The sequence below is a fragment of the Lissotriton helveticus genome, chromosome 4_1 (assembly GCF_964261635.1).
Source record: "Lissotriton helveticus chromosome 4_1, aLisHel1.1, whole genome shotgun sequence".
In the NCBI taxonomy this organism is placed as follows: Eukaryota; Metazoa; Chordata; class Amphibia; order Caudata; family Salamandridae; genus Lissotriton; species Lissotriton helveticus.
This window is the reverse complement of record NC_136063.1, coordinates 779,049,717-779,071,298: the sequence shown is the minus strand read 5'-3', so window position 1 is coordinate 779,071,298 and position 21,582 is coordinate 779,049,717. Positions and strand designations below refer to the sequence as shown.

The 21,582-nt window shown below is 44.8% G+C and overlaps 1 protein-coding gene across 1 annotated transcript in view; it reads left to right on the top strand.

Moving 5' to 3' along the window:
* The window catches only part of LOC144828065 (histamine H3 receptor-like), a 37,229-nt gene extending 20,123 nt beyond the window's left edge, over positions 1 to 17,106 (top strand). The window contains exons 4-5 of the mRNA XM_078686202.1: positions 13,355 to 13,831; positions 17,038 to 17,106. Coding sequence (XP_078542328.1) covers positions 13,355 to 13,831; positions 17,038 to 17,106 — 546 coding nt within the window. The remainder of the gene's footprint in view (positions 1 to 13,354; positions 13,832 to 17,037) is intronic.
* Positions 17,107 to 21,582: the final 4,476 nt, after the last annotated feature.

The following is a 21,582-nucleotide window of genomic DNA, read 5'->3' as shown; positions in this document are numbered from 1 at the left end:
TTGGGGAATAGCATGCATATTTTGATGCTTAGCGTACCAAAATCCACAAAGTACGGTAAATACAGTATACTTTTCCCTTGTTAAATTCTGGCAGGTTTGAACTGCTGAAAGTTAATGAAGGTTGAGATATTTAACACACCCAGGGGCAGCTTTACAAGGACTGGCGCATCTCTGCATATTAGCAGGGATGCACCAGTAAAGATGCGACACGTAAAACTACCCTTGTGCCACCATGGATGCGTGGCTTTTACAATGAGGCGCATCATGGTGCAAGGATAGTCAGATGCGTGTGGCATCTTGTGGCATAAGGGCAGCGCATTGATGGAGTCGTGTTGCAAGCGCGACGCAACTCCAGCAATGCTCAGGGGCGCCCTATACCTAACATGCAGCGCCTCTCCTGGCTTTGATGCAGCAGGGACGTAAAAGTGACTCCGTGAAATCTTGCATACATTATACCCAACGCAGCTATAATGTAGCGCAGGGCTTTACATCGTGACGCATCTCAGTAGATGAGTCACGTTGTAAATCTGTCGCATAGTGGCGCATTGTGTACGATGCTGCTGTGTCACAGAAGTGACGCAACTGTGTTGTAAAGATGTCTCAAGGGGCTTGTAAATATGCCCCCCAGTTTTTACTGGGTGTGTTAAAAAAACAGATTGTAATTTTGACTTAATCATAATAAGAGCCTATGTGTACTAAACTGCATCCTTAATTGATGCAAAGATAAATATTACATTGCTTTATATTGCAATATGGTAAACATGAATGGAATGGTCATTGTAGTATGTTTAGGAAGCTAAATGTTCTTTGCCATTTCTGTACAATATTTGTATCATGTCTTAAAAGTGAGACCATTGGAAATGTTACTTGTTTCTTACAATGAACAGGTCAAAGTATGTAATGCATTACAGTGAAACAGGATTGAAGCTTTTACTCTGCAATGTTAAAATGAACCCACAAACCTTCAATGAAAAATGTGATTTTATTGTGTGACATGACATTTGCACTCATCACTGATATGTGGTAAGTACCAGATTCATTCTCACCTAGAAAGCAAATTGCCATTCCAAGTAGGAGCTCTATGATAGGTAGGTCATTTGAAGACAGACTTTCATAGAGCATCTAATGACATTACATGTGAATATATTTGGGTGTGCACAAATGAAAAATTGCTATATGTTGTCAAACAGGGCGGGCTTTAGTGCTCTCACTACCACCCTTTAACAGCACCCCTCGTCTCCATAACTACTTTCTCTCAGATGCATTAAATTAGTTTTTTAGCGCCATCCGTACCAGTGTAAGATGCCATTTTCCATCACACCCCCACACACACACACAGACAATCATACATGTGTAGAACAGTGCATAGGAAATGTTACATAAGGCACAGGATTATGAGGTGTAAAAGTCATCTGTCATCCATACTGGAAGGCAGTGCAGTTTAAGTTTGCTTGGTCTGGAGAAGCACAAACTACGAATTTAAAACTTAACACCATGGTTTGGGATTCTTTTTAATAATAAGAATTAATTTCCACTCAAATAAACCCTTTTTGCAACATTAGGATAATGAAAAATTGGGGAAAAAATAAGAAAGCTCTAATCTATACCTTGCAGTCAGCATGTAGCTCTTTAAAGAGAGTTAATAGCTGACTGCGCTATCATAAGATTTTAACTTATAAAATGCAAGTAACAAAATGATCTCTAACAAAAGCACTAACCACTGACCTATTTATATTATATGCACTCTGTGATTTGCATAGTACACTTTCTTTTACAGTAGGCACATTAACCCTCCCTGCTACCTTACACTTCCACTGGACAAAACTTCGATCTGGATCCAGGAAGAACTTTAATCACCTGGAGTTATCTTGACATTTTTATGGCTTCCTCAAAATTGCTGGTGGCCGGAACACAGCAACAGGTGCTTTTAAATCATAATATACTTGCAAACACAGAGCCCCCACCGGACGTCAGCGCCCGGTGCGGTGTAACCGATCGCACAGCCCTAGACCACCCGGCCTTGTTGTCAAAGCAGGTTTTGCAGAACACGTTGTTGCAAAGGCCACAGTGCTCCCTTAAAGAGAAAATGGTCCCAAATAGCCAATGCTCCAGAAATGTAATTTTGAACTTCAGTTAATTAAAAGCAATTATTAATTGATAATCATAAAAGTACAGACTAAGGGCCAGATGTAGGTGGCTAAATACCGGTCGGTAATGCCGAAATTCAGTAAATTTCAGCGTTACCGACCGGTATTTAGCCATTCCTAATATAGGTAAGGAATTGGTAAATACTGATTCCTTAATACCGATTCCTTATTGCTCTTGCATTTAAGGAATCGGTAATACCAATTCCCTAAATGCAATGTAGGAAGCACATTAAAGAGTGCTTTTGAGCCTTAAGAAATTGGTAATTACCACTAACTTCAAGGTGGTGGTGATTACCGATTTCCCTTAAAAAAGCTATTTTTTGCTTTTTTTGAAGGGCCATGTGGCACACATCTATGCCCTTAGGGCATGGATGTGCGCCACATGTGCACACATGCACATTTTAGGGGTGCAACAGGGTGTCCTTTGGACACCCTGGCACCCTTGAAATACCTCCCGGTATTACCGATTCGGTAATACCGAGTCGCTAATACTGAATGTCTTCACATTCATTCCTATGGGCTTCCAAGCCCATAGAAATGAATGGGCAGGTACTCCTTATTACTGAATCTCAATTACCGATTTGGTAATAAGGAATATTAAGGATTCGGTATCTTTTACCGAATCTCTACCTACATAGGAAATACCAATTTCTTAATAGCGAATCTGTAAAATTCGCTATTAGGAGATAGGTATTTCTGATTTACCTACATCTGGCCCTAAAACCCTTAACAATACATCTTTCATCATAAAAAAGACTTTGAATAAATATGCAGTTGGAAAAAGAAAAAAAATCATATTGCAAGTCTTAGTAAAATTGACTGATCTGAAAAGTAGGAGTTTTTCAGGAATACTGTAGATCCACAAACTCCACTGTATTCACAAGTACAACAATGCCAATTACTTTTACATAACTTCTTCCCTGTTGAGTTACACTGTAATCAGAATAGTAGATATAGTGTGTGATTGTACTATGTGTTGTAAGAAAATCACAGCAAATGTGGATGCTGTTGCCATTTCTTTAGCGGAACAAAACTGGTTATTATAGAACAAGTGATCCACCACTACTTAGATTGTGTTGTAGTCATTTCTTGATGGGGGAGAGGGTAGTTCAACAATAAAATCCATAGAGATGGTATGCCACAGCCTAGAGGGTCCCAGAAGAGGCTATAATGATGATGATAGTGGAGTGGTGGAACTCTTCTACTGAGCACAGACTGCGCATATTAAAACAAACCTCTTAGCATCTCTGGAGTCATAGTTTACCGCCAAAAAAGTTGTTTCAATAATTGCACCATTTTGTTTTCTCCAGTATGTCATGCCAATGGGCTAGTGTGGCAATATCTTACAAACAATTCTTGTAACTCCTTTGTGGGGAAGAGAATATTTGTGCATTTCTATGCAAAATAAGATTTTATTCTTTTCCCAGGCTCCATCCATTCTATCAATGTTTTTACGAATGTGCTTCCCTTCCACACATCATTACTTAAAGCCGCTGTAAATAGTACCTTTTAGAAAAATGTCATGTGCTTCAGTTGATCCAGTACTTTTGCATTGTTCAAATCAAAAGTTTGACAGGGTATCTGCTTCACCATTTTTACAAGCCGGATGATAACGGATAAGAAAGTCATAGGGCTATATGTACAAGGACTGGCAAAAACTACCTCTAACACTAGTTAGCAACAGTTTTCTTACCGTTGTGTACCGCTGAAAACTATCTCCTTGTTACCGGCGTATGTACAAGACGTCGCTACATGGAGATAGCTTCAGGGGGTCTGAGGTGAAAACTGACGCTAACATTAGCGTGATGGCGATAGGCGTTAGCGGATGAAAACAAGCGAAAGGCCCATTAGCGGCAAAAATACGCATGTTAGTCACCCCTACTTGAGTTTTTTTTGCCTCTATTGGAAAACATAGCCTATCAGTCAACCTCCAATAGAAAATAGGAAAAAAAACAATGAAATGCAGAATGGAGCAGCCAGGGCCAAGAGCAGCACACATCAACAACCCCCTCAAGCCACCCAACATCTAGGATGACCAGGATGAGAGCCTGGAGGCCTCACAGGACCTGCGCCTGGGGCCTGGATTCCTCACTGGACCTGCGTCTGGAGTCAGGATGCCTCACTGGACCTGCATCTGGAGCCTGGATGCCTCGCTGGACCTGCGTCTGGAGCCTGGATACGTTGCAGGACCTGCGTCTGGAGCCTGGATGCCTCACTGGACCTGCGTGTGGAGCCTGGATGCATCGCTGGACCTGCGTCTGGAGCCTGAATGCCTCACTGTACCTGTGTCTGGAGCCTGGAGTGGGATGTGAAGGAACTGTGGAGTCGATGAGCCTTGGCAGTAGACATTGAAGTGCGGCGATCACCCATACCTGTTGGTGAAGTCTGGCCGGTCGCATACAGATACGTTGCTGACCTGAGTGAGAAGACCGCCTTCCGCCCCTTGGAGCTGTGAATGGTAGAGGTGCTCCTGGGCACCAACATAGGCAGGTCTGCATCGCATACTATGATTCACCACTACACCGGGGTGCACAGAGGGGATTACCAATGGTGGGGGGCACCTCTCTGCAGCACAGACCAGATGAGGTTTCGCTGGCCGGACGCTGTGGAGGTTGAGGTCCCTGAGCTGCACACAACTTGTGTTGTGGGAGCGCTGCAAGTTCACGCCTAAGGAGGCCCTGCTGCATCAACTCTATCGGGAGGTTCACCAGCGGACTTGGATGTGACTGCTGTACCCAGGCTTGTGCAATCCCACCTGGCTGAGGCTCCTGCTGGCTGAGTCACAGATTTGAAGAGAGTTTAGCAGATTGCGCCACAGTGTCAATGTCCAGGTAAGGAGATGGTGGGACAGGTAGCGGAGGAGGCCCGGGGCCCGAGTCGGCCAGGCCTAGCACCTGTAGACGCACCTCCAGTGTTGGCTCATCTGCTATGATGGAAGAGCGTTGCCCTACGGCTTTCAAGCAGTGCAAGAAGAGGATCAATCATCACATGATGATAACTTCCTGATGTAATCATTCCATGTTTCCTTTACGGGCGGGAGGGTGGGAAGGGCTGCTCCACTCATGGAGCAGGGCAGGGGCAGAGTTGCATGCCCACTCAAGTGCGCAGTGGCTGTTTGGTTGGCCCGCTCAGGCCGCACAAAGCAGTCATGCGCTCTGTCCTGTTTGCAATCCAGGCTGAATTACAGCCTGCATGGAGAACATGCCCACACCTCCGGCCCCTGGCTGAATGCCTCGTCCCGGTGCCAATGACCAATCCCAATGCAGCATTGCAGCGTTGTGATTGGTTTAGGGGAGGGAGTCTGGCTGCCTACTTCCTGTTCCTGGAAGCAGACTCAGGAGAGCAGGAGCAACAAAGACAAGGGACCCAGCCTCGAGGTAAGATTTCTCTCATTTAAATATTTATAACACTCGCTCACACACAAACTCCCATGCCCATGCCCCATCCAGTGTTCTTTCCGGCGTTTCCCACCTCCCAGCTTTCCAGCCACCCGCAGCACTTCTCAGTGGCAGCCACTGTGCAGCCATGTGCAGGGGGTGTACCACTGGTGTACCAAAGGTATTTATGGAGTTACAACGCATACCATTATATCGCATTCCATTACAATGCATACCATTACTAGGCATATTGCAACAGTAAGGAAGGTGTTGAATTGCAGAGATGTAAACGTTACTATTCCCACTTCAGTGAGTGCAACCCTAAAACTAACCCTTGCGCCCCAAAGCAAACCCAGAACACTAAAATTCATTTTTAGCCTCCAAAACACACCCCAAAAATCATATTTGACCCAAATGCACACCCCAATGTTCATGATTGATCCAAAAACACACCCCAAATTACAAATTTTACCCCATAATACACCCCACATTTAATCTCCGGCACCCCAAACCCATACCAACCATAAAAATTTAAAATGCCCCACTACTGACCCCAGAATGAGTTGTAATGGAATGCGATGTAAATCACCTGCTTTGTTGGATTTGCGTTGTAAAGGCATTACGATGTAATGCCTGCATTGTAATGGACGTTTGCCCCTGTACCACGCTCAGCACCAAGCATCCTTCCTCTCTGACACTCGACCACTAACGCGGCAGCACCCTCCTCGCCATCAACCCTGGATGCCACATTGCCTGCCAGGAGCAACATCTGCTCCAGATCGGACATCACCATTGCCATCACTGATGGCTACTAAATCACCTGCAAGGACCACCCTGACCATCCAGGAGGAGGCGTTGCCATCACCTACAGAAGCTACACTCTGATTGACCACGCACTCTAATGACCCAACATTGACCATGGAACACCTTAACTTCCAGATGCGGACCAACCCCAAACCCATCCTCTGCTACACCCTCATCTGCAGGCCCCCGGGCCATGGACACCCATTCTCCGATACCATTGTAGACCTCATTGCACACTAGGCTCTCCCATCCACCAACTACATCCTACTCGGCGAACTCAAATTCCACCTGGACAACCCCAGTGACCAGAACACCACCCCCTCCTGGGGTTGCTCCCCAACATCAGACTCAAGCAGCTAGTCACCGCAGCAAGCCACATAGCAGGACACACGACAAAGCACGTCTTCTCCGCCAGCGGGAATATCAACTACAGACACACCACAAGCTATCCTGGACTGACATCATTGTATAGACCACGTCTTCACCATAGCCACCGTACACAACTATATGTAATCAATAAAGGACTGGTCTATTGTAAATAAATGACTCAGAACTGTATGTATTGGGGAACAGATTGTGTTCCTTCATGACGCCCTCACCCACCAACCTAGTTTGTGGCATGCTTCATCATCGGGCCCACCCAGTGACACCAAATGTGTCCCGGGTGTGCTTCAACGCCTGTGTTACAGCGGAGCTGGTATATTACTGAGAGTGCAGTGAAAGTGAAGTGATAAGTGAACAGGTTCAAAACTATGCAGTGGTCCCAGTGCCCAAAGGGCTATCTTTAATATCCGGGCCTCTTGGTAGCGTTAAAAACAAGGCTGTGGATGTAGGTGGAGTGGTAATTATGAACTCCTGCATCCAATGGTAGGTCTATATGTTTAAGCAAGGTCTTTATTAAACTTGCTTTCCTCAGGACCAATAGAAATGTGATGGTTGTACTAGTAGTGATTACATGGTTTTAAAATGTGCTGCACGCGCTAAGGTGCCTTACGTGTGGGAGGTGGGATTCCCTCTCCAAGCATAAGCTGCTGTTTTGAAGCAAATGCCCCTATAGAGATTCCCGGCAGAGGGAGGGACCACTAATGGCAGTCTCAACCCTTCAGAATCCTATTCAGCTGCAGCGGTTCTCTGTTGAAGCACACTCGGGACACATTCGGTGTCACTGGGTGGGCCCGATGATGAAGCTTGCCACCAACTAGGTTGGTGGGTGAGGGCTTCATGAAGGAACACAATCCGTTCCCCAATACATACAGTTCTGAGTCATTTATTAACAATAGACCAGTCCTTTATTGATTACATATAATCTCCCTGGGGACACGGACTGGCTATCCAGTCCTCTCTCTCTCCATGATAATTAATCACCGTACACAACTGCCATCATTGCCCCCCCTCACAGCTGGACCAAGGCCACCGAAGTACGTCTCATCAATTTCCTCAGCACCACCACTCCGCCAACACTTACAGATGATGACAACACAGCACGCATACGCCACGGATGGATCTCCAAGTGTCCTGAAAGCCGGGCAACCCTCAAGTACAGCACTGCATCAGTGCCTTACCCCTGCATGATAGCAGGCGTATGCATGATAGCAGGCATAGGGGTAACGCAGTGCCACAGGGATAGGCTTCCCCATGCATTGCTGGAGTTGCATCATGGTTGTAACATGACTGCAGCAATGCGTGACTTTATCGCAGACAGATACGTCAGGATTCCAGATGTGTCTGTCATTACTTGTGTCATGGAAGGGGCTAGTGAAAAGTGTTGCAACGCTGTCTTGTCTCAGCGCTGCAACACTTTTCATGAGTGAGGCCCAGGAATGCGCACTATCTTATTGATGGTGTGCAGTCCTGCCACGTAGTTTTGTCACAGGGCAGCGCAGCTACATTGCTTACAGCGCGGTCCAGCAACATAATCTGCTGAAATGAGGCCCCAAGGGTTATTTCCCTTTTTAAGACCAGCCATTTTCTGATCCTAAACAACTGTCTCTGACTGCAGTTAGAGGCAGTTTTTTTGGTCCTCCAAACTTAAAGAATCCTGTTGTAAATATCGCAAAGTGGGGTTAGCAGTCTCTTTTGCACGGGAAGGCTTCCCTTGTATGTCATTTATCGCTAACAGAATTAGCGATCTTTAGAATGGCTGTTTTTGCTGGAAAACTGCTGCTAACAGAAGTTAGCGACAGCTTGTTCATATGGCGATAACAATATTGCTGCAAAACTGTCAGAAAAGTGCAGCTAAGGTGGTGTTAGCCCCTTGTACATATGCCCCATAGTCTGAAAAAAAAAGAGTCCATCTCAGTTGTCTCACTGAGAATGCTTTGCTACACTTCAAAACGTGCATACTTTTGAGAACTGGCGGTATGGTGACAGTGTACCTAGGTCTGAATGAATAATAATGCCACTCCTCACAGATGGCTATAATAGCTAGAACTTTCGGTCTGTAACTGTATAAGTTTCCTCTACGGGTAACAGTCTGCACAAAATATATGCCACTAGGGTGTGCTTTTGTAACAAAACTCCGCAAACAGCAACTTGAGAGGTATCACCTTCTAGCACAAAGGCTTGGATTTATCTGGATGCTGCAAGATGAGCTCCTGTGTAAACTTCCTCTTACATTCCTGGAAAGCCTTTCCTGTTTCTTCATTCCGAAGAAATGCAGCTCTTTCTTTGAAAACAGTCGAGTTATTGGGATCACAACCGAAGATAAATCTTATATAAACCTACAGCAAAAGATTGTAAACCCCCAAAAACTGTCTATCTCTTTAACATGGTAGGAGCATTCTATTGCAACACTACCTCCACTATCCTTTCTTCTATTTGAATACCGTTTGAGGACATCTTTATGGAGCATATACTCTTCAATTTTAGCACACAAAATGTTTTCATGTCTCAGTTGAAGTTGATTGAATGTGCTGTACATGTTCTTCCATAATCTTTAAAAAAAAATAAGGATAGCATCCAAATAGACCAGGTGCCTTGCATAGGCTAAAGTGCATAACGTGGTACTCATAGTAACCACATTTGGTGTTAAATGGGTCTTCCATTTATCTCCAGACTTGACTTGTATTAAGTGATCTGATCCTCTAACATCAGAATTGGAATATAGGGGGGGCGTGGCTTACGCGCCGCTGAGAGACGACGGATCTCCCGTGAGCTCCGTAGAGCGACGGGCGTCTTCTTGCCATGAATTTCTCAAAACCGCCGATAGATACCTGATTTTAAGAGGTACATGTGGCGGAATATGGGCTCCATCTACTGCTAGCGGTCTCGGGGACGTCTGTGCCGATTTCAAGCAGTAACGAACTCCGGCGTTTTCCTCTCACCATAGGACGCGGGCGGCCACCATTTTGAGCCGCCGTGCCCGCGTTCCTTCATCAGCCTTCCAGCTATCTACAACTGTCGGCGCTATCCCCCCCAGCATTCCAGTAAGGTGACGATTTTCGTTTTTCCTGTCTCTACAACAGGTTCGACAATGAGCGCAGCTTCCAGCATGCCATGATAATGACTTGTCTCTTCAGCGCTTCTTCCTTTAAGGCTATGGCGGCCATTTTAGGATGTGGAATGGAATTGTATTTTTCTTTGCACAAACTGCGTCCATGACTGATATTCTCTGCCAGGAAACTCTTCACCTTGCTACTTTCTCCTATTTCTACTCCTCTTCATGACATTGTCGCTGATTCAGAGCTCCCTGTCATTCATGAGTGGGATTTAGTCCTGTGCACAGCGGTTTTTGGTCATTTTACTCAAGGAGTGAACTGCAGCTACCTATATAATCTTGTACCTTCGTTGTGTGCTCTTCAATCCTCTGTTTTTGTGCTCATCTCTCTGCGATTTCTGCTAGTCTCGCATCCTTCACTTCAGTGGTCTCCATATTCATCTGGAATTTGTCCTGTCCTCCTGGTGCCATAATGTCTCATGATGCGGGTAATGGTAAATCGTCTCACAGAGGCACCAAACCTAAGAGACCCAAAAATGACCCCCCCTCCCCTATTCACACATCTCCGAATCCCATTTTGGATTCCATCCTGGAGGAGGTACGGGGTCTACAACCTTTTATGTCTGCTACTAATGAGAAGCTGCAGCAGATTGAGGAGAGATGGGTCACTATGGAAGGTAAAGTCCTTAATCTAGAACAGCGTGTCAGTGACATTCAGGATATCTCATCTAAAATCCCCCAACTGGAAAAAGAGATTCAATTGCTCAAGCTCCACACTGAGGACCTTGAAAATTTCACCAATATTAGTTGAGATAGCGTGGGTGAGCAGCACAGAGAGCAGGCACGATATGACCTCCCCAAGCAGTCAGGCCTCCACATTGCGCCACTGAAGTGATGCGGTCAAGAAAGCGGTCGGTCAGCAGCACAGGATAGATCATTGGGCGTCAGCAGCCCGCGCAGACCTTCGCGCCTCACCTGCTCTCCAATGCCACCTGGATAGCCAGTCCATGCAGCTCCAGACGCCAGTGTAGCAGCGTAGTGCAAGGTGGCCCAGGGATATCAGCTCGGGCACACACCTCCTCAAAATGGCAGCCCACGGGTCGGGACGCTCACCTCCCTCCACCAGATGCCCAAAGGTCCTCACGAGGCCAATTCTGGAAAGAAGCCTCTCCAGCGCTGCATCCATGCCTCGTCTCCCGGCACATTCAAAGCTGCAGGTCTCCGCTGGGCGTCCATCCAGTGCCGGGCCAACACGTTTACAGCAGCACCTCCCGGTCGACTGATCCCAGGCTCCTCCACAACAGAAGCGCTCCCGCAACGTCAGATCAGCCACCAGGCGATGGGATCTCCTCCAATTTGCAGGGTCGACAGCAGTTCCCAAAATCGGCAGGACATCTCAAAGCGTCGCCGCCAGCAATGCAGGCCGCACTCCTAAGCCTCAGATGAAACACCGACCTTGAGTGGGAGGGGGAAGCCATGTCCCGGCACCATGGCCCGATGGCGGCCTCTGGTCGCGGGCCCTCGGAGCAGATATCTCGGCAGGTAGGCAGTCCAAATATCCAGGATTCCCCCCGCAGATGCCTGCTACTATGGTGGTCACTGTGCAGTGCAAATTGCAGCGTTTCGTCCCCTCAGCATGTACGGATCATTACAGGATGATGTCTCGGTCGGCAGAGCTCGCTTACAAAGCAGCCATTCCGCAGCACAACCAGCCACGCCCCTCTAATACTATTTTAGTTGATCAATGAATGCCAGATATGAAGAAAGGAAAAACTATTGTCAGATAAACACGTTTTGGTGGTTCAATTATTTCAGCTGATGAATTCCTCTTTGTGGAAACAACTAGCATAAGGGCTGGCTAGAACATATTTGTGGTGCTATAATTATGGTTGACATCACATTTTGTGTACAAACCTTTTATGGGGCAATAGTTATTGTTGATATGTGTTATGTATATAGCTATGCTTAAGCTTGTTCATACAAAATGAATTGCTTTAAAATTGTAATGTTTAACGAATTATTCTAATATATATTTGTTCTTTTTTGATGCTACGTTTAATAAATTATACTGTTGTACTCTTGTACTCTAACATTTAAGATTACTTGGCTGTTTACATGTTTTGACTTCCCACCAATTGCAATACCCTTTTGGTGTTACGGTTAAACCAGATTTTGTTATGATTTTGCACCAGGCGTTCAGAACTCTCGGGTGCAGTGCTGACGCAAAGTAATTTTTGGCATTTACTAAACAATGCCAAGCAACTTGGCATGGCTTTGCATTGTTTAGTAAATACAAAGTAATTCAAAGCAGAACATAGCGCTCCCTTGCATTACTTTGCATCGAGGTGGCGTAACATGGGTGGAGCATGAGGATTGCCATGCATCAACCCATGTATTTTGACACAAAACCAGATTAACAAAGATTTGTAAGCAGGGGTTTGCAACGAAATGGTGTGCATACCCTACAGAAGAGTACTGAAGAGAAATATTTGCATTAGTATATCTGTATTTCTCATTGTTTCTTCCTCTTTTCATGTGTGTGGCATTCTGCAGCACACAGAGAAAGAGGATTCTGCCTCTAAGGATTATTTTTGTGCAGAAAGGTATCCCTACATGCACAAAAAAAACCAAGCCATAATGCATGTGCCCTTGCACTATTGCGGTGCACTATACGGGGCACTCCTGCATTTCCCCTAGAGCTGGTGCTAAATTAAGCTGGCTAGCACCAACGCAGGCAACCTTGCACCATGGTGCCAGGGTGTCTGCGTTAAGTGAAATGATTGCTTATGTGCAGGAAGGTGTCCCTTCCTGCACATAAACAATCATAAATGATGATTTGTAACTCCTGTGTAGGCTGCATTGTGCGGCACCGATAGAAGTTGCAAATCGCAATTGCATTTTGCTGTTTCTATATGTACTGCACAATGCAGCACACATAGAAACAGCAAAAACGAGAAGAAATATAGCATTTCTCCTAGTTTTGCCCTGTTATGACTAATTTTAATGCTCTCCATATTCACGCCACCCTTGTAGATATAGGGCAGCGTCAAAATCAATGGGTACTGTGGCGAAACGCCCACTGCAACACACATTGCCCACCCCTTTCTCGCTAAATATAGCGTAAAAGGGTACCTTATTTACAAGGAGATAATCAATCACATTATGTGGCTTAACTCTTCCTTGTAAATAAGGTGAAGCCCCTATCCTCACAGAAACGTCGTAAAAAGATGTTTCTGTGGCAATTGGGGCTTGTAAATATGCCCCAAAGTTTGACAACAAATATTTCTTACTAAAGTTTTCCTTTGAACATAGTAAAAGGAAACACAAATTGTTACTGTAAAATATAAAACCTAATAAACTGGCCACATGAAAAAAACAATGTCTGTTCGGTGCTTTTACTTAACAACCTAGAGGACAGCTGTACTTTTTGGTTTGGTCCACAAGAGGTTTTCGACAATAGACAGCTAAAAGCTGTCTTTCCGAAAGATTTAGAAATGGAAGGGACAGCACAGAAGCAAAGTGGGTTCAAAATTTTCGGAATTAAATATATACATATATTTCTTTTTCTAAATGTATTCATTATTTTACAGGCTGCCTACAGAGAACAGCAACACAAGTTGAAGCCTGCTGTGTTGAAGATGGCTGCTGTGTGGATTCTTGCCTTCCTTGTTTATGGGCCAGTGATTCTTTTATGGGAATACATAGCTGGCTACAGCAATATTTCAGAGGGAGAGTGCAACCCAGAATACTATTACAACCATTACCTTAGGCTTTGTACATCAACAATATTTTTCTTTACACCTTTTGTTGTTATTCTGTATTTGAATGTGACCATCTACATCAACATTAAAACTCGTACAAGGGCAAAACAGAAGCATTTAGTTGTTCCTACAAGAGATTACAATGCTCAGAGCAATACCACATCCATCTTCACCATTCCAGATTTGGAAAACAATGAGGCCAACAGCAACTCACTTGCAGGACCAGGATGTAGTACAACTCGACCTTCAATTTCAAAAGAAAGTGGACCTATGAAGCACATTCTGCACACAGACTCTTCGAATGGAGTAACTGTGTTAGAGATACCTACTGAAAACAAATTAAAAATACCCCATAGTACAAAGCCCAGCCCTTTGTTGTCTGCTGACATCAAGATTGCTAAGTCTTTATCAGTTCTTGTGGCTATATTTTGCCTTTGTTGGGCTCCCTACGCATTGATTTTGATTGCTGGTACAATTTGTCAAGATGTTTGCATACCAGCAGAGTGGAGTGATGTAACGAGCATCTTCACTCTTCTTAACTCCTCATTTAATCCCTTTATTTATCCATTTTGCCATCCCGCATTTAAGAAGGCATTTGCTAAAATATTGTTTCCTAAAAAGTGTGGATTTAAAGGTGGCTGAAACAAAACTGGGAAAACTACCGGATGCCGAAGTTTTAATTAACAAGAAATGTAAGAATTCGCTCCTTCCCTTAAATGTGTTCATGATAATAATAATAGCACAACCGCCTTATTGCGTGCAAACAGATTCTGTGAATTTTCCCCAGTCACAGTTCAATATTGAAGTACGAAGAAGAGGTAAGTAGCATTGCGCACCCATCCCTCGCACTGCGTAATTCAGGAATTTTTTCTCACGATCAGTCATTCTCGATGGGTATCTAATTTTATTCGAAGGTAAACCAATGATGATATCCATACTTCATTCCAAAATTAATCCACGTATTATGATCACTTCAGAGACAGTGTAGTTCCAAACTGATGTTTTATTTAACATGTTCAAATGCCTCCTGTCATCCATCCAGACTTTTAACAGCAGCACGTGTATAAAAAACATTCTTAATGAGATTGCTCATTGTGTTCCACCTAATGCATTTCGAGCTTTAAGGCTCTTCGTCATGGGTTACTGAAACAGATAAAAAGATAACTAAACTTACTATGCAAAGCAAGTTTCACTTGGTACTCTAATGAAACGTAATCATGTGACCCTCATAACCTCCTCTTTAGCCTTCCTCGCCACATGACTAACAAAGTGAGCTCCAGCTCCACACCAGAACCCTTCCAAAGCAAACAAGTCAGCCTCCCATGCCTCCCATCCCTTCCCATCCCTTCCCAATATGGCTGACCCATACACTCCATGACCACCATATTTTTGCTTTGGAGCGTTCTGGTGTGGAGCTGAAGTTCACTTTGTAAGTCATGTGGCGAGGAAGACTAACTTGGAGTAATGAAGATTACCAGTAAGTAATTGGGGCATTAACCCCACCTACCCCTCAATCACAAACCAAAAACCACATGTAATTGGAAACAAAACAATATTAAACTCCTCCGAGCAATACAATCACCCACCATCTCGAAAATAACATAATCCACTTAAGCTTCACCAGTCAAGCCAAATTTATGAAAATAACTCCTAAGCAAACTGAAGTGCAAGGCCCCTACAACCTTTAAAGATGTTCCCGAGTCCTTTTGAAGTACTGGCCCCTTTAGTTATTGAAGTTACCATTCCCAACTAACATTATGTAAAACCCTCAGCAAATTACCTTAGGAGCCATATTCATCTGCCTTCTAACTTCATGCGCGTTCGCTCACTGCTGGCTCAAGCGGCGTGTAATGTATCTACTTACAGCCGCGGCCCGTGGAGGGAGTTGCGGTGGGGTGAAAGGCGGGGCGGAGAGGGGCAGGGTGGGGGATGCTAAAAACCGGAGTATGAATAATTGGAGGTAAGTAAACAATGTAATTAATAAAACGAATTTCGTAGTGTGGGCTGCATCACAAAATGCGATGCAGCCCGCGCTACCCCCTGTGATCTTCCCTTTCAGAGCTCCAAGACTTAAAGTGGTATTTCAAACCTAACGATGCAGTTCCCCACTACAATATGCATGAATGAATAAGTAAACTGGATAGAAGCACATTAGCCCATCCATAAACCAAAACCAATCATTAATTCACCACCACCCTTGCCGTGATCAAGAAATATTAAATATAAAAAAGCGTGTCTAGAACACATCTATGCAACTAATATTCATAAATAATGAATTCACAGCAGTTCATGCTACTGCGATAAAACAAGCCCTCACAAGAAATACATCATATTGAACATAAACGCTGGTGTGAACAAAATCAGCACAGATAAAAACGAAATTACTCTATCCAATGAAACCAGAAATATTATTACAGTCAGTGAAATTAACTCAATATCCAGCTGGACCTTCCGTGTTTTTCCATTGCCTCTGAAGTGATGATTAGTTAACTGTCAACAATGAATTCAAATTCCAACTAGTCATCTGTGGGGTGCAAACTAACAAAGGGACAGTATGATAGCGTAGCAAGAAACAAGAACTAGCATCTTCACTCTTCTTAACCCCTCATTTAATCCATTTATGTATCCATTTTGCCATCCCGCGTTTAAGAAGGCGTTTGTTAAAATGTTGTTTCCTTAAAGGTGTGGATTTAAAGGTGTCTGAAACAAAACTGGGAAAACTACTAGATGCCGAAGTTTTAATTAATTTAATGCGCTGGGTTTACCTTGTGAGATTATGGTGGGGAGGTAATGGATTGGATATATGGTGAATAATTTTATAAACGCTTGGAAAACATGATTATAGTCCTCAACTTAGTGAAGTGTTTTATCAAGTCCATGAAGTTGGCAACTAATGTGAAATATATATTGGTATTTGTAGATGCCCCTGATGAAGGGAATGTATTTCCCGAAATGCATTGGGTTGTTGGAATAAAGTCATGGCATGTGAAACCCATTTTACACTCCTGTGTTTTCATGAACATCTACGTCAAGTTATGATTGAATATAATGAATTGAACACAAGTGAATAGAAATGGATAAAATTAACGTTGAAATAATGAAGAAAATATTAAGAGAAAAGCATATAAAATTGATTAATTGGATTCAAACTATGTTTAGGCTGTGCAGCCTGGTGGAATCAAAATGGGTTCCTGTGTGGATTTGTCATGTTGAACAGCGCAACGAGACGAAGAGCGAAGCTGGCATTGCACGCTGTTAAAGTCCGAATGGTGAAAGAAAGATTAAAACATGGATTACTAGGAGTGCATCTCATCTCTTGAATCTAATTTGAAGTTTTAATTAAGGCAGGTTGATGATGTAGGTATACCATATTTATGAAGAACTCATAGACAAGAAGGTGGGTGTCGATTTACAAAAATGCTAGGGGTACTGGAGCTGACATCAAAATCCCTAGTCCTCAACAACATCACAATAAATTACATAATATGACTTTTCACACTGATTCCTCTCAGGAAGTGATGCCACATGACCTTGATAATATTACAATGTTCGACAAAGATGAAGCTAAAATCCCCTTATGACAGTAAAATGAATATAAGAACACAGGAGGCAACATTACTCATGTCTCATTACATGAAAGAACATGCGTTCCTTCCAATAGGACCACATGCGTGGTTTATATCACAAACTATCGTGATTTGATGGTTCCTCAGTGTATAACTAAAAGGGATATGTACTTATAAATCACAGGAAGATGCTAACATTGAAGATTTAAAAAATAATAATGATTATGTTCAGCTATGTTAATACGTATGGGCCATATAACTAATATTAAGTATGTCACTCAATTGAATTATGTTTTCATTGTTAATACATTTTATTTCTGATCTCTTGTAAGGCACTATCAGTGGAGTGAAGCTCCGACGGGAAGATTTTGTTCAAACATACTTTTCCTTGTGTTCCCAATAATGAAACTTGAAAACAAGCTGTTTGAAATGTGTTTATGCTTTATTTCTTTCATTTTTAGGTCTCGGCTGCACACGCGGAAGCGTGTGTCCGCCGACAGCCTATTGTTGCCGTGTCTCCTTTCCAGGAGACACTGCTGGCCGCGCGCATCGCCTTGGAGGCGATTTCAAACGAGCACGCGCACTCTCACACACACACACACACACACACACACACACAGAAGCGCCCATGCACGCACGCACGCACATACAGCCTCCCACACACACATACACACGCACACAGACACACGAGTGCTGCCCCCCTCGCCCCCCCCCACACACCGCACACCGCACACCGCACCCCCCAGCCCTTTCTAACTTACCGGGGCAATCTCGGGGGACTCCGCCGCTGCAGCTCTCCTTTCACGGGGCTCCCTCTTGGTCAAGGGAGCCCCGCAACATGTCGCCTAACCTCCTGCTGGCGGGCCCGGGGTTCTCCACTGCTCACAGGAGCCCCGGGCCGCGATACGCATGCCTCCTCTTCCGGTCCGGACGCGGCCCCGCCCCCGTCACAGGCGACATTGCCTGACTTCCGGTGGGTGCGTAGATTTCCGTTTTCTTTCTTTATTTATTTATGCAAATTTAAATAATTTATGCAAATTTAAATAGCGCGGACTTTACCCGAAGGTGTCAGAGCGCTTCACAAAAGGACCAATATTGATACAGGAGGAACAAAATACAAAATACAAAAACAAACCATAAGTTACATGGAGCAAAGTGACACTAGGGGGCAACCAGAGCAATCGGTGCATTACAGGAGAAAAAAAAGTGATATGGGTGCAGGTTACAAAAACGTGCAAAATTTATGTATATGTGTGTGCATCGATCGGTTTCTGGATGTTGTGTACGTACGTGTTTCCATTTATGAGCTCTCTCTCTATATATTTATATGGACAAGTGCATTCTTGTCTGTTGTTCCATGCATACATGTGTTTGTATGCCTGCTTACGTATGTGTAAGCATAAGTAATACAGTGGCCAAGAGGCCGGCGCTTGGGGCTTCGAGGCGCTCTCGCCTGCAGCAGGCAAAGACACCAGCAGGCAAAGACACCCTGGGAGCTGCTGCAGCAGCTCTGCTGTGTGTCGAGTTCCTCTTCGGGTGCTTTGGCAATCAGGAAGTTATGCGCAGAGCTGAGAGGCCAGAGTTAAATGAAGTTCAGCGGCTGAGAAGCAGAGGAGGCGGCACCCGGGCTGGATGGAGCGAGGTCGAAGCTGCCTCCCAGCTGCAGGCAATGACCCCCGCATCCACACCGCAGGTACCTGCTGACCACGGCCCCCTCCTGGCCTCGGGGGAGGGGGCGCGTGTGTGTGTGTGTTCTGTCCACTTCAGGGCTCGTCCCGTTACCTCGGACATGTCGTGAGGCGATATATTGATTATAGCGCTTTATATAAGCGCTAAACTATGAATTGTATTGCCTCCAGGCGGCTGGCGCCTCGAAAACCCCGAGCGCTGCCGTGTTCTTCGTGCCAGTTTAAAATGCGATTTTTTTTTTCTCTTTTAAAATGGCCAGTTGGCTTCTGACCTCTTGGTCATTTCCGCAGCTTCCTCTTATTTGAAAAAATGAAAACATGCAGAGCAGCTGCTTTGGTGTTTTTCTGGTTTGTTGTTTGCTAAGATAGCTAAGTGGGTTGATGGCGATACATGCGTGTTTTTTGCGGGTGATAGGTTGAAAATCTTGTAATGTTCGCTTGGTATACCTTTCGGGTCTTGTGCTGGGGTTGGTTCTCTAGTGTCTTTGGTTCTAAAGACAGATTATTTTAATAAAGTGTTGTGCACACACCTGCACTTTAAGAGGACTGTAAGTAAGACGTCATGTTGTTACCCATCTCATTGGTATTAATTTCATCGACCTTGGAAGGATGTCTGTAAACTGAGAAGTTTCAAATTTGGAACCCATGCCTAATGCGTTACTTATAGCCACCTGCTACCAGGGTTTTCTCCTAAGTGCCGCCACTGGCAATGCCAAGTGCCTGTACCGCCAAAACCCATGGCTGCAGCCTTCCTCTCTCTTCCACCCCCCTACACTTCCTGCCTCTTTATCTCGCTCCTGCCGGTTCTTTTTCTCCGTTTTATCACAGTTTCACGTTTTTTTCAAATTCTCCTTCCTCTTTTGTGCTTTTGCTGCTTTTTTAGGTCTTGGCTATAACACGCTGAAAACACAAATATAAGCCCACAGATGCATACACACATATATAGGCACTCACGCAGCCCACACAATTGCACATGGTTCCATTTGGCTACATAAAAACGCACACTCAATGCCACACAGAAACACGTAAAAGTTTGATTAGATATGCCACGTGGATCCATGCACACACGAGGCATACACGCTCTCAGGCCAACACACACATCCAAACGCGCACACATGGATCCGTGCACAATGTGTCACACACACACATGCACGGGCAAACACATTCATCACTGCTCTTGTGCTGCATGGAATATTACAGTTGATGTTGCAATATTTAGCAATGCCAATAGCTCAAACTTAATTAACCCGAGACCTATTGCATTGCAAATGCTTGTTATTTAATGTGAAGCGTGCATATTTCACTACTGAATTTATATATTTCCCAGTGTGTGTTTTCCCAAAAAGCATGGGGAGGCCCCCATGAAAACAGCCCAATTCTACAGGCCGCACTTTGGATATTTCACTGGACAGGACTCAGATTTATGATTGAGCTGAAGCTCTGGCATGTCTCCTACAGAGTGACATATTTCTTTCAAGGAGGGAATGATTAGGTGGATGTTTTTATGCACGGGTGAAGAACCAGTTAATCACAGTTGAGGTGTGCACATGCTGTCAATGACTAGCTACCTCAACCTATGCCACTTTCAGTCAACAAATGCCACAGTCCCATCAGCAAGTGCCATTTCCAAGCTATGTCAACATTCCATGGTGGACTCTGCAAGGCCTGCTTCTCTATTTAACTAAATGACTTTCTGGCATTCAGCTAATCATTACCTGTTTTCTATGAAATGATCCAGGACCACATAAGATGTCTGAGTCAAACATCATCATTCAAGATCTACTGACTCTCTACCTTTATCTTAACCATACTAAGACCTAAACTGGTATTTTTAGGTCTCGTGACCTACAATGCGCGCAAGCGCATTGAGGAGCGAGAATTCAAGTGCTCGAAATCCTCGTCAAACCAAGGGCTTCGTTCCTTGCGGTTTTCTTGAAGTTCACGTGGCCACAGGCACGCGCTTTTGGGCCATAAACTCTGTTCCCCACAGCCTTACATTCATTTCTCCTCCCCCTCCCCAGCCAGCTTACCCCAGGCCGTCCCAGCACTCCTCCCACACCAGCACCTCCCCTCTCTCTCCCCGCAAACACAGCCTTTACTTTAATTTCTCCTCCCCCTCCCCAGCCATGCCGAATTCTCCTCCCACCTCCCACGGCCGGCCGTCCTTTCTGCCCGCACAAGCCTTCTCTTCTCTCTGCTCTCCCCTCAGGCGCCGTGACATACTTCAAAGGCTTATCACTTCACACGGCCGCAGGCCGTGCAACCAGAGCACTTCAGTTGGTGCGCAGCCCCCCTCCCAGCACTGCCTTGTTACTCTCGGCAGCCAACTTTCGTTTCATGGTGGAACAAACCTCACTGATAACACTTCACACGGCCGCAGGCCGTGCAACCAGAGCTCTTCAGTTGGTGCGCAGCCCCCCTCCCAGCACTGCCTTGTTACTCTCTGCAGCCAACTTTCGTTTCATGGTGGAACAAACCTCACTGATAACTATCGTCTATTGTAGCGAACAACACCAGGTTCAACTTGTGACTTCAGGCGCTACACGCATCTTTGCAGGGTGTGTGCACAACCTAACACCATTTTTTGTAGTTAACTTTACGAGTATCATTGGGTATTACGACCCTGTCTACGTGCCTTGAAGTAGCATCCTGATGGCTTAAGGCGCTTGCTCACAAGTCCGCACTCGATGCACTCTCTTATCTTCTCCTTCCTGCTACCCAGGCTCCACATTTCACCCATTGAAATAACTTTAGAGCAGCATAAAAGGGTATACAAACAAAGTAATGTAACTAAACAGAACAT